Source organism: Zingiber officinale, chromosome 9A (genome assembly GCF_018446385.1).
Source record: "Zingiber officinale cultivar Zhangliang chromosome 9A, Zo_v1.1, whole genome shotgun sequence".
Classification (NCBI taxonomy): Eukaryota; Viridiplantae; Streptophyta; class Magnoliopsida; order Zingiberales; family Zingiberaceae; genus Zingiber; species Zingiber officinale.
The window spans coordinates 126,306,079-126,320,497 of record NC_056002.1 but is presented as its reverse complement, the minus strand read 5'-3'; the positions used below and the strand labels follow the sequence as shown (position 1 = coordinate 126,320,497).

The following is a 14,419-nucleotide window of genomic DNA, read 5'->3' as shown; positions in this document are numbered from 1 at the left end:
TCTCTTGCCATATATAATATCTTGAGATCCTATCACTTTTTGAGAACTTCACTTCAAACAATGTCAAAATCGCTTTATAGTTGGTTGGGGACAATCAACAAACACATTGTGGGCGGTTAAAGTGGACATCAAAGATCATCCTCCTGGATTAATTGAGAGAGACATAAAAATGAAAAGGCATGAAAAGAAGAAGTATCATACAATTCAAGCAAATCAGATGCAACCAAAATATAATATGAAACGCGATACCATCAAGGAAAGAGATCCTTGCAAAAAGCAGCACCTTTAGGATTGGGCATTCACCTGTCTTTCACAAGGCGAAATCTTTGAGGTAACTGGGATCCTTCCGGTCTCGCTCCTGGAACTTCTTGAACCACCGGTCAAGAATATCCATGGGCACGACGAGCCGGCTTCTGTCAATCCCGCAGAAGGACTGCATGAAATTGAAGAGGTTCTCACCAACCCTAAGAGCGAGTCGCTCGGCCTTCTTCTCCGCAACGGCGTAAGTGACAGGTGGCAAGGAGGCGAGGTCCTCGACCGAGATGTCGATCTTGGTGGAGGTGAGCGCGAGCTGGAGGGGATTAGGGTTAGGGTCAGGAATGGGGGGTTCTTCGGAAGGGTCAGGCCAAGGGAGGGAGAGGAGAGCGGATGGGTGGGCAGGGTGGACGGCGCCGCAAAAGAGGAAGGGATGACCAAGGGGCTGGAAGTAGACGGTGAGGGCCTTGCCGGGTGGGAAGGAGGAAGCTGTAACCGGGAGGAGAAACACACAGAGTTTTCTAACGTCGCGGTAGGCATCGCTGACGAGGGAGTTCATGTCAAGGATCCAGTGGAGCGGGTCGATCTGCACGAACGCCGATGCGTCCATGGGGAAGCTCCGCTATAGTCGAGGTTCTTCTCCATTTTATTTGATGACTATTTAAAGTCGTCTTCATCGGATCGGTGGAATTTAGTATCACCTTTCCCCCTAGTCGTCTTCATCTTGCCTCCCTCCGCCGCTACTACTCTAAAACCCTAGAAAATAAGACAAACTCGTCACCTCTCCTTTCTCGAAATGCGAAGAAGGGTTTCGGCTAAGTATTGGTGTGAAAATTAAATTATTTTATTTTATCATAGACACCGGGTTTTAAAAATTGCTGTTAAAATCGATGTCTATTAACGAAAAAAAGGCGCTCATAGACATCGGCTTAAAAAACCGATGTCTATGAGCGAAAATCTATGCTTATAGACATCGGTTTTTGGAAAAACCGATGTAAAATACTCAAAGACATCGGTTTTTGCCCAAAACCATTGTTGTTCCACCGATGTCTATGAGGGTTTTTCTTGTAGTGATTTCTACAAAAGATTAAGAAAAGATTTGATATCTTTCCTTATTTGTAGATTGAAAGGAGTTTTTAATTTTTAGAGATAACTTTCCTTTTGGAAATCATCCACATGTTTAAAAGAAATATTTTAATTTATAAAATTTCCTTTTTACAAACCACCATGAAGGGAAAAATTATTAGAGAAATTTTATTTTTAAAATTTCCGGAAACAAATAAGAGAGTTTTAATTTTGTTTAAAACTTACCTAGTTTTGGAAGCTCTTAAGGTGGCCGGCCACTTTAATAAAAAAAAATAAAATTGATTTTTATCAATTAATTTTTTTCTTTTTCATGGCAAAGAAAATAAGAAAGTTTTATTAAAACTTTCCTTATTTGTCAAGGCCAAGGATTATAAAAGAGGGGGTAGAGGTGCCTTCATGGAGAGCGAACTCTATTCTTTTTCTTCCTCTCTTTTCCTTGGTGGTGGCCGGCCTTAGGGCCTCTTCTCCTTCTCTTCTCTTCCTCCTTTATGGCCAGCGGCATCAACATAAGAGAAGTCCATGGTGGCCGGTTCTAGCTAGGAGAAGAAGGAGAGAAAAGAGGTTTTGTTTCTAACATCCCTTGGAGCTTGGTGGTGGTGGTCGGACCTCTACTTCTCTTGGAGAATTGTGGTGGCCGAATCTTGCTTGGAGAAGAAGGTGGCTTAGGTGGATTCTCATCTCGGTAGATCGTTGCCCACACAACATTCAGGATAAGAAGAGGAATACGGTAGAAGATCAAGAGGTTATTTGCTTACAAAAAAAGGTATAACTAGTAATTGTTTTCCACATCATACTATTTTTCTTTGTACAGTTATTTTTGGAAATACCAAACACAAGAGGCATATGATTCTAGAGTTTTCGGATTTGTTTCGAATTTGTGTTTCTTTTGTTTTATTTTTCGAATTTGTGATTCAATTTTTCTTTTTGGTTAAACCTAGAGTTATATAAGGAAATTAAATATTAGCTTTCCTTAAAAGACTTTGTCTAGGCAGTGGTGGATGCTCCCATACCCAAGGTCATGTGCCTTGCCATGCAGTCCTGGAAGCCAATTTTAGAAATTAATATTTAATTAAATTTATAACATAGGTGGATTTGGATCAATAGTGTTAAATTCCGCTTACGATCTAACTCTAAACCATTAAGAACAGATAAGTTAAATTTGGAATCAATAATGTTAAGTTCCGTTTGTGATTCCTAATTTAACTTCTAAAGAACACAATAGGTTGTTTAGGAAAAGGCTCGACACTTGTACAAAAATTTTGTATAGTTGAACCGGTGCAATTCTCCTAGGACCAACCAACACTAATTTGCCAATCTCCTATTGGGGAGATGCATTATTAGTTGCGACCTATATACTTAACAAAGTGCCTTCAAAGTCAGTTCCATCTACCCCACATGAACGTTGGACAGACAGAAAGCCAGATTTAAGTAATCTGAGACCTTGGGGGTCAACTGCCTACGTTCATGATAAGACTCACGAATATGGAAAATTAGGACTCAGAGATAAGAAGTGTATCTTTATAAGGTACTCTGAGACTTCTAAGGGTTATGTTTTTATTGGTGAGCGACAAGATGGAACCATCTCTGAAATAGAGTCAAGAGATGCTACTTTTCTTAAAACTGAGTTCCCAACACGAGGTGAAGTTGATAAAACAATTCCTCTATATGAAATAGAAGAGGAGGATAATGTTCCTTTATCAACAGATCAGGAGATGCCTGAATCTAGTCAACCGAGTGGGAGTAATTTACCACTAAATGAGTCAATTTTTCAACAGTCTAACCTTCGAAGAAGTAGTCGTCAGATTATTCCTCGGAGAAGGTTTGATATTGAGAATAAGACATTGATGGTTCTCCCAGTTGACAATGAGGAACCTCGAACAGTTGAGGAAGCTTTGAGCAGCTCAATTAGAAAAGAATGGAAAGTTGCAATGGATGAAGAAATGGAGTCAATGAGAAAGAATCAAGTTTGGGATATAGTCGATCTTTCTCCGGGCCGAAGGGCTATTGGGAATAAGTGGATTCTCAAAGTAAAGAGGAAAGCAGATGGATCGATTAATCGATACAAACCTCGATTGGTTTCAAAAGGATATACCCAAATGGAGGGTATTGACTTTGAAGAGACATTCTCCCTAGTTGTGAAGTTTGTGTCAATACATGTCATCCTAGCTATAGTAGCACAATATGACATGGAATTACATCAGATGGATGTAAAAATGGCTTTCCTTAATAGTAATCTTGACGAAGAAATCTATATGATACAACCAGAAGGTTATGTTGCTAAAGGCCAGGAGAAAAGAGTATGTAGACTTCAGAAGTCTATATATGGGCTAAAGCAAGCGTCAAGATAATGGAACATAAGATTTAATGAAGTAATATTATCTTATGGTTTCGAAATGGTCAATGAGGATCATTGTGTTTACCTATGAAAGGAAAAAAAGGAAAGTTTGTCATTTTATCATTATATGTTGATGATATACTAATAGCTGGCAGCGACATAAAGTGTGTGATAGAAGTCAAAAGTTGGCTTTCATCACAATTTGACATAATAGATATGGGAGAAGCAGAGCACATCTTAGGAGTGAAGATCGTTAGAGACCGATCAAAGAGGCTTTTGGGTTTGTCTCAAGAAGCTTATATCAATAAGATGCTGCAACACTTCAATATGTCAGATTGCAACGTTGAACAGACGCCTATAGCGAAAGATACTGTCTTGAGCAAAAATATGTATCCCAAGACTCCTGAGGAAATAGCCGAAATGAAGAAGAAAACATATGTCAGTGCTATTGGTAGTTTGATGTACACTATGTTGTGTACTCATCCCGATATAAGCTATGTTGTTGGCTTAGTTAGTCGTTTCCAGTCAAACCCAAGATCGAGACACTGGAAAGCGGTGAAGAGGATATTCAGATATCTTAAAGGAACAACTGATTATTGTCTCTGTTTTCAAGGATCAGATATAAGCCTAAGTGGCTACTCAGATGCAAATTAGGCAGGGGACCTTGATAATAGAAAATTCACATCTGGCTATGTCTTCTTGCTGAATGATGGTGTCATCTCATGGAACAACAAGAAGCAAGCTTGTGTAGTCTTGTCGACAATGGAAGCTGAGTATGTGGCTTGTGCAGCGGCTGTGCAAGAGGTTGTCTAGCTAAGAAGGTTCCTGAAACATCTGAAGATTGTTGAGGATATTGGGAGTCCTGTTACTGTGTATTATGATAGTCAAGCTGCGATAGCTTTTTCCAAGGATCCCAAATATCACAGCAAAGGCAAGCATATAGAAATTAAATATAATTTTGTAAGGGATATTGTTGATAAGAAAAAGGTTATTCTTGAGTACATTCCTACACGGAATATGCTTGCTGATCCTTTTACTAAGCCATTGACTAAAGAGACATTTCCATTTATTCAGTGTAGATGTCTTTGTTACATTCGAATAAAAGTCTCGATAAGCATGTTGGCAGATTGGGATTGGTCCACTCACATGGACAATCATCTCTATTTGTTAAGTACAAATAGAGATAAGATCGTTGCTTATGGGACAGCTTATGTAGCTGTGAATAGAGACAAACCCATAAGTTAAGGTCGCCTTGATATTTATGTTAAGATGAGATCATTTGTGTAATGATTGGAGTAAATGCACCCACCATTTACTGAATCTGCTTGAGGCCATATTAGAATTCATATGTTGAATTCAAGATTAGACATTGGGAATGTCTAGATCGAAATCTGTACGATGTTAAATTTTGGAAAAAAAACATGTGCTCTTTTTGATAAAGAGAATAACATCGTAGCATGTGATTCATACCACATGTGCTATGGCGACAAGAAGGGTTGTAGGAGAATGGATCTCTGCTTCTCTATTATGTGAGACCCTTGAGATTATAAGTTAATCTCAATTTTACCCTAAGTGACTATTTAGCTGTCTACTTGAAGTTTTGATCAGTGTCTGCTACTTTAGCATGTTTCCTATTGGCTATGGATGATTCGATCTATGGAGCATAACTAGGAAAGCGACTGATTAGAATGAATAGATTCTAGCTAAAAAGAAAGATTAAGATTGATTTACATCTGTGACATTTATTCACTGGTACCGGTTACATTTTTAGTTCAGTACATAAAATGTAATTGTGAATAATTTGTTTGATTGGAGATGTTAAACATGCTCTTGACATTGAGTCAATATGAGGGATTAGAGATGTTCATAATGATGTAAATAATTTAATCTGGGGTAAAGGCAAGCCATTTATGTCTATGATTCATTCTATGGACATTTATGTCTTTGATTTGTTCTATGGAGCAGCTAAGTAAGGTGTGACAATCTTCTTAGCAATTGAATGCTCACTGTGCTTGCTGTCGCACGAACCATTTTCCCTAATGTATGGAATGGATGTTCTTATTTGGTCTTTGTGACTAAATTTTGTTTTGGTCTTCGTGACTTGATCCTCATAAAGTCTTCGTGTCTTATTTGGTCTTTGTGACTAAATTTTGTTCTGGTCTTCGTGACTTGATTCTCATAAAGTCTTCGTAACTTATTTGGTCTTTGTGACTAAATTTTGCTCTGGTCCTCGTGACTTGATCCTCATAAAGTCTTCGTGACTTATTTGGTCTTTGTGACTAAATTTTGCTCTGGTCTTCGCGACTTGATCCTCATAAAGTCTACGTGACTTATTTAGTCTTTGTGACTAATTTCGCTCTAGTCTTTGTGACATGATCATCTTGTAGTCTATGTGACTGACATAGTCTATGTGACCATATGAATTGACTTGGATGAGTGGAAGATGTTAGGCATTACTGGAGACGAAGGGTTTCCCTTCGTTACTCTCCTTTTGCTGCAAACTCCAAGGAGACGAAGGGGCATCCTTTCCCCTTCGTCTTCCTTAGCCTTCTTATAAGAGGCGTCCAAGGCAATCAGAATAGAAAGGGACAACGGTGAAGTGAAGGTGATCAATGAGAGAGCACTGCCAAGTTGTGAGGAGATTTGGTCGAGCAAGGGAGAACATCTAGAGGCTGGGGTTTGGCTCATGAACCTTGAAGCGCTTTCCGGTTGCTCCGTGATCGTACTTCCGACAGTGGCAATCTCTTCGTCGACTGTCGGTGTCTTCAGTTGCGACTTCGGGAGATCATTGTGAGTGATTTTAAATACCGCATTGTTTTATCATTGTTTTGTTTCTATTTCATGCTCTCAAAACTACCAACAAAAGTCTAGATGCATATCATTAACAACACAAGATAACTGTTATTTTACTAAATCATGTTGGCAAGGTTCCATATAATGCTAATCTATACATCATATTAATTCATTTACACATTAGTAGAAGAAAACTTACATGTTGTTCACAAGATTGATCATAGTGTAAAACTTCATCCACACTATGATTTTAACTATCACTACTATATAAGTGATTGATTTTTTTACAATGAAAAAAAATTATTAGACAAATATAACGAAGATGTCCCCGGCTACAATATTGCTAAGGGCAATTTGAAATGTTAACGTCGCCTATGCCGTTTATAGATTATCTAGAATGTTGGTTGACAGAATTTAACGAGTCCTTGAATTTTTTGAACCTAGCGTCAAAGTTACTTACACTTGGTGATTAACACTTTGCTTGAATCCTGCTCTAATACAATAATAGAGAACTGGCAAAGCCACTGCTTAGAGCCAGATTTCTTAACTTTCAATTTGTGGTCAAGAGGGAGGTGTGTTGTCAGAAGCAGCTGCCTCATGAAGATTGTTGGAGACATAAATTGCACTATTTGCTAGAGAAGAAGCTACAATGGACTGCTACGTTTGTTAAGTTTTCTCTAATCGCCTTTTCCATGTCAATAAGCTAAAAAGTTCATCGGATATGAAATTCCATTGGAGCGATGATTTTAACCCATATATATTATATTCCCTGTTTTCTCTGACAAGAAGCTGCACTATTCGTTGAAAAATATTTGGCACCAGCCCGACATTTGTCAGCTTCTCTTTGTTATACTTTTTCACGTAGCAATGTTCATCGGAAAGTAAGTTGCATCGTTCGTCAGTTGACGCTTTTGGTTCGCACGAAGGTGTTTTTTTCGAGAAGCCGTGAGCAGGGTTCAGAGTGGTCTTTGCTTCAAACACATGTGAGATTGTCGATTTTTGAGAAGGGTAAAATGAAAAATGAACCCACACGAAGCTACGTGATTTGGACAATCCCAAAACACCAACGCAATTAGGGTAATTAAAATGCATAAAGGGCTACATGGTTTGGGAAATCGCCTATTTTTAAAAGGCTTAGACTATTTTCAAACTAATTTCTAAATAAATTATTTTTAAAGGTACATTATGATTTAGATCCTAAATATCTAATTTCTGATTAGTTCAAATTGAAAAATAACAAATTAAAAGATCAAAAGATATTTCTATAAATAAAAGTATTTAGATAAAATTAAAAAGTGACATTATTATATGATATAAATCTAGCCATCTACTCACTCTCTTTAGCACTAAAGCTAAAATTGCCACCTAGCTAGTTGCTATCTTCAGTTATGTGTCATATCAAGATCGATCAAATTTCTAGGTTTATTTGATGAATATGGAATCGGACCATTTACTCTAGAATTAATTGGATTGTAAGATGTGAATATATCTACTCACTTTCTTTAGCACTAAAGCTAAAATTGCTACCTAGCTAGCTAGTTGCTAACCCCCACATCTTTAGTTAGGTGTCATATCAAGAGCTGCCATGTTTCTAGATTTATCTGATGAATATGGAATCGGATCATTACTCTAGATAATTTTGGTATTCAGATTTCGACCATTAATCTTGAAAATAGATGATCTTACCTCTTGATTTATCTATCAAGTAAATTTAAGAGTTTTGTGCATTAACCTTAAATTGCATGTTCACGTAGAGGTTGGATAAGAGTTTTGTGCATATAAACACATGATTACTAATAAAAAAAATAGTTCTAAAACTTTTTTTTAAAATTTGATCCAACATTTTAAGAACAAAGTTAACAAAATGATAAATAACCACCACCACTACATAGTGGCGCTAGCTTCTTCCTCTACAATAAGCCTAACAATAAGAAGAAAGAAAAGCACTTACATAGTTCACCCAGAGACCAACAATCAACATCACGATAACAATTTCACTAAATGAAAAACCATCACTGTAATTCATTAACTAAGATGCAACTCAAAGATAATTGCTATAATTAAAGAAAAAAAAAAGATAGATTAACTTTAGCAACTTTACATGTGATCATTGCTTCTGTTCCGTATCATCTATTCTAGCTTGCTATTAATTAATTCTTCTGAACCATAAACGCCCCAAAATTAACAGCCTTCAACTGCATGCTAGCTCTCGCCGGCCGGCCGTTACCAAAATCTACCGTCAGAAGAATTAATCAATTTCAATCCTAATTATGTTAAGCATTCCAAAAGGATTAAACGGCCTAAACTACCAAATTGAGAGCAGTGAAAGAGGAATTAATAACTTAATTGTGCTAGCTAACTCCCGTACGACGTACGTGCTCAATTCCTCATGCATCGTTATTCCACACCCTGAAGAGTGGAGTTCCGGCGATGCCATGGCCACCGGCGGCTGGCCTGGAAATCGTTGCTTGGCCTGACATCCATGTGGCGTTATTGGTGTCTAAGTGCTGCGCCAGATAATAAGCGTTGCCGTCGGTGTCCATGCCTTGGTGATCCGCCGGGGGCATCGGCATCACGTAGCCACCGCCCTGGTAGCCACCGGCGTTATAGATCGCCGAGTTCGACCCATTTCCGGGCTCGAGAGACGAGGATGAAGGGTCCAAGCCGACCAAGTTGTGGAGAACGGCGTTGTCCGGCGCTGAGTGGTGGAAGAAGTTGTGCGCGTTGGTCAAGTGGAACTGATGGAGGTCGTGCATGCCGTGCGCCGCGTCCTGCTCCGGCTTGCACCACCCCCGCTGCGGCGGCGGAGGGTAGGGGTGGTACTGGAGGGCGAGAGGGGCCGGCTCCGCCGGCGGAGGCTGGTGAAAGGCGATGGTGGGCCAGCAATACCCGCCGGTGTCGAAGTGTCCGCTAGGGCCGAGGAGGTGGTGATGGTGGTGGTCGTCTGCGGCAGCTCGGATCAAGTGGCCATGGACGCTGGCTTCCGAAGGCTCGTCGCCGGCGGCGGCCACGTCCTTGAGCCGCTTCGCCGCGCCGCCGATGGGGAGGGTGTTGCTCTCCAGGATGCTCTTGACGTCGTAGCGGCTCATGTCGAAGTTGGTCACCGCGTTGAGGCCCCGGAACTTGATCGCCGCGATATCGTACGCCTCGGCGGCCTCTTCCTGCGTGCCTATTTGCATGCATGCAATATCCTCTTAATTTCATGCTTAGACTCTGAAAGATGCTTAATTCATTAATTAATGACTTCTAATTTCACTAATAAAAAAAGTGTCTGTAGGGGAACAACTAGTTTAACTATTAATCCATTTTGATTAGAACCAAATGAAATATTAGTTCAGTTGCACCAGTTGCAATAGTTAAAAGTATATTATCATACTGAAAGTTCCCAAGTAGAGATCCTTGTTTCCTGCTACTCTTCCTATCCTTGCTTGCCATCTTCCATGCTGGTGATGCCTGAAAAAGTTTAAGATTTAATTTTCATAAAGTTCAAAGTGCACAGTTGAATCTTTAGTTTATACCTAGTAACTCCACGATAGATAGATGCACCCCTAGAGAATCCACTGCTCTTTCTGCATCACAGTTTAAGTATAGAGCTTAATTACTTGGCCGTTTTCTGAAAGAAATTGAAGAGTATATATGTAATGTATACCTCCTCAGAGATGCAACAAATTCCTGCCTTGTCATGTGTTTCATTTCCTCCAACTCTTTCTCATAGTTGCTTATCTGTGATATATGCAGTTTATAACTCTAATTAAATAAATGTGTTTATGTTTCGAGCAGTAATAATGATCAGAATGTGTATTGAGTCAATACTGGGAAATTTGTAGTGGTAGTGGGACCCCAATACTTGAGAGCAGCCAAGTCATATGCCCTAGCAGCCTTGTCTTCTTTGTCATATCCTCCTAAATTTACAACAAACATATAAGCACATTAAGTACCTCTCGACTGAAAAACATATAGGAAATTTGAACAACCAACCCTCATTTTCTTACCTAAATAGACTATTTTCGATTTGAGATGAGCACAATGTATCCAAGATGGCCGGCCAAAGAGATAAGAAAATGAGTGTAAATATTAATTGCATCATTAACATTAGTGCAAGTGAAGTTTGTATGTGTACCTTGTCTTCCTTTGCGTGTTTGCCCTTCTCTTTTGCAACTGTTGTCCCATAGATGAGCTTCATATCTACCTGTCCATCTATGCCTGCAAAGAAAGAAAAGGAATTGAGCCAAGATATCATATATAGATTTGATTAACAATAATTATGGAACGAATTATTAGAGATTTGATTGAGTTGTTGTTGCATGCATGATCACCTTGTGACTCCCCGGTAAATGGAAGTTCTTTGCCCAAACGTGTCGACTGGCTTCCTTGAAACCGCCTCGATTGCACCAGTTTGAGCATCGAGCTGTCCACCGCCCACCCCTTTCTGCTTGTCGTTGGCGCATGAGCTCTCGCCCCCTCCCGCGCCGCTCATTGCGGCCGTCGGCAGCAGCGGCAGGCTTGTACCGCCGCAGTTGGGCTGCGATCCCGTGCTCATCGACAACGACAGCGCCTGCGTGTTCCCATATGCGGCGTTCATCGCGTTGCCCGCGCTACTACTGCTAGCTCCGGCCGCCGGCGCCGTCTCGTGGTTGTTATTGCTTCTGTTGTGGGCGTGTTGCTGGTGGAGGACGACGGCGCCGGTCGGTTGGTTGCCTAACCACGTCTTGATCATCGACAGCCCGATAGAGTTGTTGTTGTTGCTGCTGCTGCTGGGGGAGGATCGGACGGCGTGGACCAAGCCCCCGGCTGCATGGTCATGCGCTAATATAGAGGCGTCTTGCACCGGGAACGACGAGGAGGCGTTGGAGAACATGTACTGATCTGGTAGCACTTTCTGGTCGTGATCGGAGAAGGAGCTGTTTCCGCCGAGGAAATCTTCGAGTTTGGGCCGGCTGTCATCGTGGATGCCGGCGTGCAGGTTCTGGTAGCTGCTGCTAGACCCAACCAGCATCGACAGCTCCGACGATGCGCCGGCGCCCTTGAAATCCAAGCTCTTCAGGTTCCAGTCTGCGATCAAATCCACAAATAAATATGATACTATCCGGATCTCATGGAATAGGATCGAGAAGCGATGGATCACCAGGGGCTTGCTGCTGAGGTCGGTGGAACGCCTCCAAGATACCGAAGGAGGCGTCGTCATTTCGGAGGGTGGGTATCCCCATAGGAGGGTCGTCGACGTAGCAATCACCGGAGACGTCGGTGGCCGCGGCCACGGAGATGAGATGAGGGGTCTGTGAGGAATTAGGCAGGTCTTGCGAGGAAAGAGAGAAGGCTAGCCAGTTGTTCATGGAAGCCATCGCTCACTACTCGAGTCAGATTACTTTCAGATTTAGGGTTTCAAGAAATGGTGAGCTGAGATTTCAGAGTAAAGAAGAGAAGGAAGAAGAAGAAGAAGAAGACATTGTTGTGAAGAAGAAGGTAAGAACAAGTGTGGGAGTAGAAAGGATTGGAAGGGAAGGGGAAAGGTTAAAAGAACATGAGAGGAGGAATATTTTCAAACAAATTGTGTACTCTGCAACAGTGGTCGAGTTTATATGGACCTGATCTGCAAACCCTCATCTCTCTCTTTCTCTAACATCTCACAGGGTTCACATCTAACATAAATATATCTTGTGCGAGTGAATCGTCTTTTGTCACCACATATAACATAAATATATATTAGTTTGGGACGGGTTGACAGAAGCACTAGAACTAACCAATCGCATTTTGCCACCATGTAACATAAATAAATACTGTATATATGATTTTTTTTTTCTGAAAAAAAAAGTATAGCTAGAGGAGGCATGCATCAGTATACTGAGGGTTTAAACACATGTAACATAAGCTAGAAACATCCTCAATCTGCAAGGATTCAGGAGATCTGACTAAGTGGTCAAAAGGTAGAGGAAGATAATTAATAAAATGCTATAATGGTGAGCTTATAGGACAATCATGAGCAGCTCTAGGCATAGAGAATGCATACAGATAAACCCTTTTTCACTCTGTATATATATATATATACAGACTACAACTTAATTCATTTTACTAGAAAATTTCTTTCTTTCCTCTGTGCTAATCTTACAATTGGTTAGCATGCTCTCTTCCGCATCATGCGGGCTCACCCTCATGGCTTCTCTCTCTGCGTAGACCCTAAAGTTTCAGAAAAGTGACAAAAAGGAAGAAATAATGATATTAAACAAAGAGGTAAATAGGAGAAGGGTGTGCTAGTTGTGCCCTGCAGGAGGACACGAACCCTTGTCTTCAGGATCCCTGGCCCTATCTATTTCATTCCCCAAACCCTAAGACAAATCGGATGATAACCCCTTTCTAACCCTCTGGGATCCTCCTCGATCCCTCTCCTGGACTATTTAATTATCCTTCTTTTTTGATTCTCTCAGGCATTACAATACTGCGAGTGGTGTAGGATATGAGTGGTTTTTACCTCGGTCACTGAGCTCTTTGCCCAAACTTTGACCGTCGAGCGAGGAAGGCAAGAAGATCAATAGGAGTGGAGTAGTAAAAACACAAAACACATGCTCTCCACATCCGTATCCACCTCCCTTCAATTAATGCACGCATGCATTGCTGCTATTGCTGGCTTGCATGTCTAATCTGAAACCCTACACGTCCAAAAACTGGACAAGAGGAATTTCTATGGATCGTAGCAGGGACTCATTACCTTCCAAATGAAAGGCACAAGGTAGCGATGAGTTTTCCTCTGCCTCACGTGCTCACGGGGACAAACAGTCAATGTTGCTCACGTGCGCATTTTGTATGTTTTTTTTTTTTTAATGTAGATTTGTACTCTTCCTTCGGATCGATTAATCTTCGGAATGATTGATTCCTCCTATGAAAATTTTTCATAGACAAAATAATGATTATTTTGTAGCTAAAGTCATTTAGGAATTATGGAGAAAAATAAGGCATGAGAAATCGACAAACTAAGTGAATGTTATAAGGATCATTGTTGGGGGTATGTATAATCAAAATCTCATATTGAAAAAAAATATAAAGAAGATCATGAATTTAAAATGATATGAGTTATCTCTATTGGTACTAAACTTTTTTGGATAAAGCCTAAAAATAAACCATCATAACAAAATTTTCTAAAAAAATAAGTAGAAGAAGATGTTTGGATCCTTCATAGAGATTTTAAATGATATTTTTTGGATCTAAAATTTGGACAGTTACGAGTTCCACATGGTAATAAAATATGTCTCTAAATGAATTTCGATTTAAACCAAAAAAATATCTCATTCTTATACCTGAATTAAAATTATGACCCGTTGAATCTTGACCTATGTTGCATGGATACGGATACGGGTATCGTATTGGATACGATAAGGATACGGCGATACGAAACATTTTAAAAATATAAGATACGATACGGCTAGGATACGACGATTATTAAAAAATAAAAAATATTTTATATATATATATATATATATATATATATCTCTCATTAAAAGATAAAAAAATCTCAAAATAGAAAACTATATTCATATTACATCAACTATAATATCCATTACAAACAAAAAGTAAACATAACAAAATGCAACACACCAAATACATCTTAAATAAACAAGTAAAAAAACTCAAACATTCAAATCGGTCTCATCGCCAACATCGCCTTCGTCAGTAAATAAGACTGACTCCAATTCAGGATCATCAAGAGACAAATTGACAATTTCAAGGATGACAGCACCCTCCATGTCCATGGAAGCAAATCCATGTCGGGGGGCGCTGGGGGTGAACGTATTCGCCTTTTGCCATCATGGAAGCAAATCGATCTGCTCCAACATCCCACATCTTACTTTCTCCTTCATTATAATGTGGACTCCTCCTAGATAAAAGACAAAAATTATAGTAAACATATACCAAATCTTCCGTGTTTTGTGGTGTTATCTTGTTCCTCTTCAAGTGTAT

General features: G+C 40.0%; 2 protein-coding genes across 2 annotated transcripts; both read right to left on the bottom strand.

Moving 5' to 3' along the window:
* Positions 1 to 310: 310 nt before the first annotated feature.
* LOC122019556 lies at positions 311 to 8,495 on the bottom strand. Its single transcript, XM_042577015.1, has 2 exons — positions 8,421 to 8,495; positions 311 to 877 (listed from the first exon to the last, which is right to left on the bottom strand). The coding sequence occupies exons 1-2, from the start codon at positions 8,493 to 8,495 to the stop codon at positions 311 to 313; spliced, it is 642 nt and encodes a 213-aa protein (XP_042432949.1).
* Positions 8,496 to 8,754: 259 nt separating this feature from the next.
* LOC122021344 (AP2-like ethylene-responsive transcription factor AIL1) lies at positions 8,755 to 11,811 on the bottom strand. Its single transcript, XM_042579466.1, has 9 exons — positions 11,595 to 11,811; positions 10,786 to 11,521; positions 10,590 to 10,672; positions 10,462 to 10,470; positions 10,283 to 10,371; positions 10,119 to 10,192; positions 9,988 to 10,038; positions 9,846 to 9,922; positions 8,755 to 9,638 (listed from the first exon to the last, which is right to left on the bottom strand). The coding sequence occupies exons 1-9, from the start codon at positions 11,809 to 11,811 to the stop codon at positions 8,857 to 8,859; spliced, it is 2,118 nt and encodes a 705-aa protein (XP_042435400.1). The 3' UTR covers positions 8,755 to 8,856.
* Positions 11,812 to 14,419: the final 2,608 nt, after the last annotated feature.

Bases quoted from the DNA above. Each gene is read 5' to 3' on its own strand.
- LOC122019556 (XM_042577015.1), bottom strand. From the start codon at position 8,495: ATGAATTACAGTGATGGTTTTTCATTTAGTGAAATTGTTATCGTGATG. The intron at 878-8,420 runs GTAAGTGCTTTT...CCTCGACTATAG, and splicing joins TTGGTCTCTGGGTGAACTAT to CGGAGCTTCCCCATGGACGC.
- LOC122021344 (XM_042579466.1), bottom strand. From the start codon at position 11,811: ATGGCTTCCATGAACAACTGGCTAGCCTTCTCTCTTTCCTCGCAAGAC. The intron at 11,522-11,594 runs GTGATCCATCGC...ATTTGATCGCAG, and splicing joins ACCTCAGCAGCAAGCCCCTG to ACTGGAACCTGAAGAGCTTG. The intron at 9,923-9,987 runs GTATAAACTAAA...AAACTTTTTCAG, and splicing joins ATCTATCGTGGAGTTACTAG to GCATCACCAGCATGGAAGAT.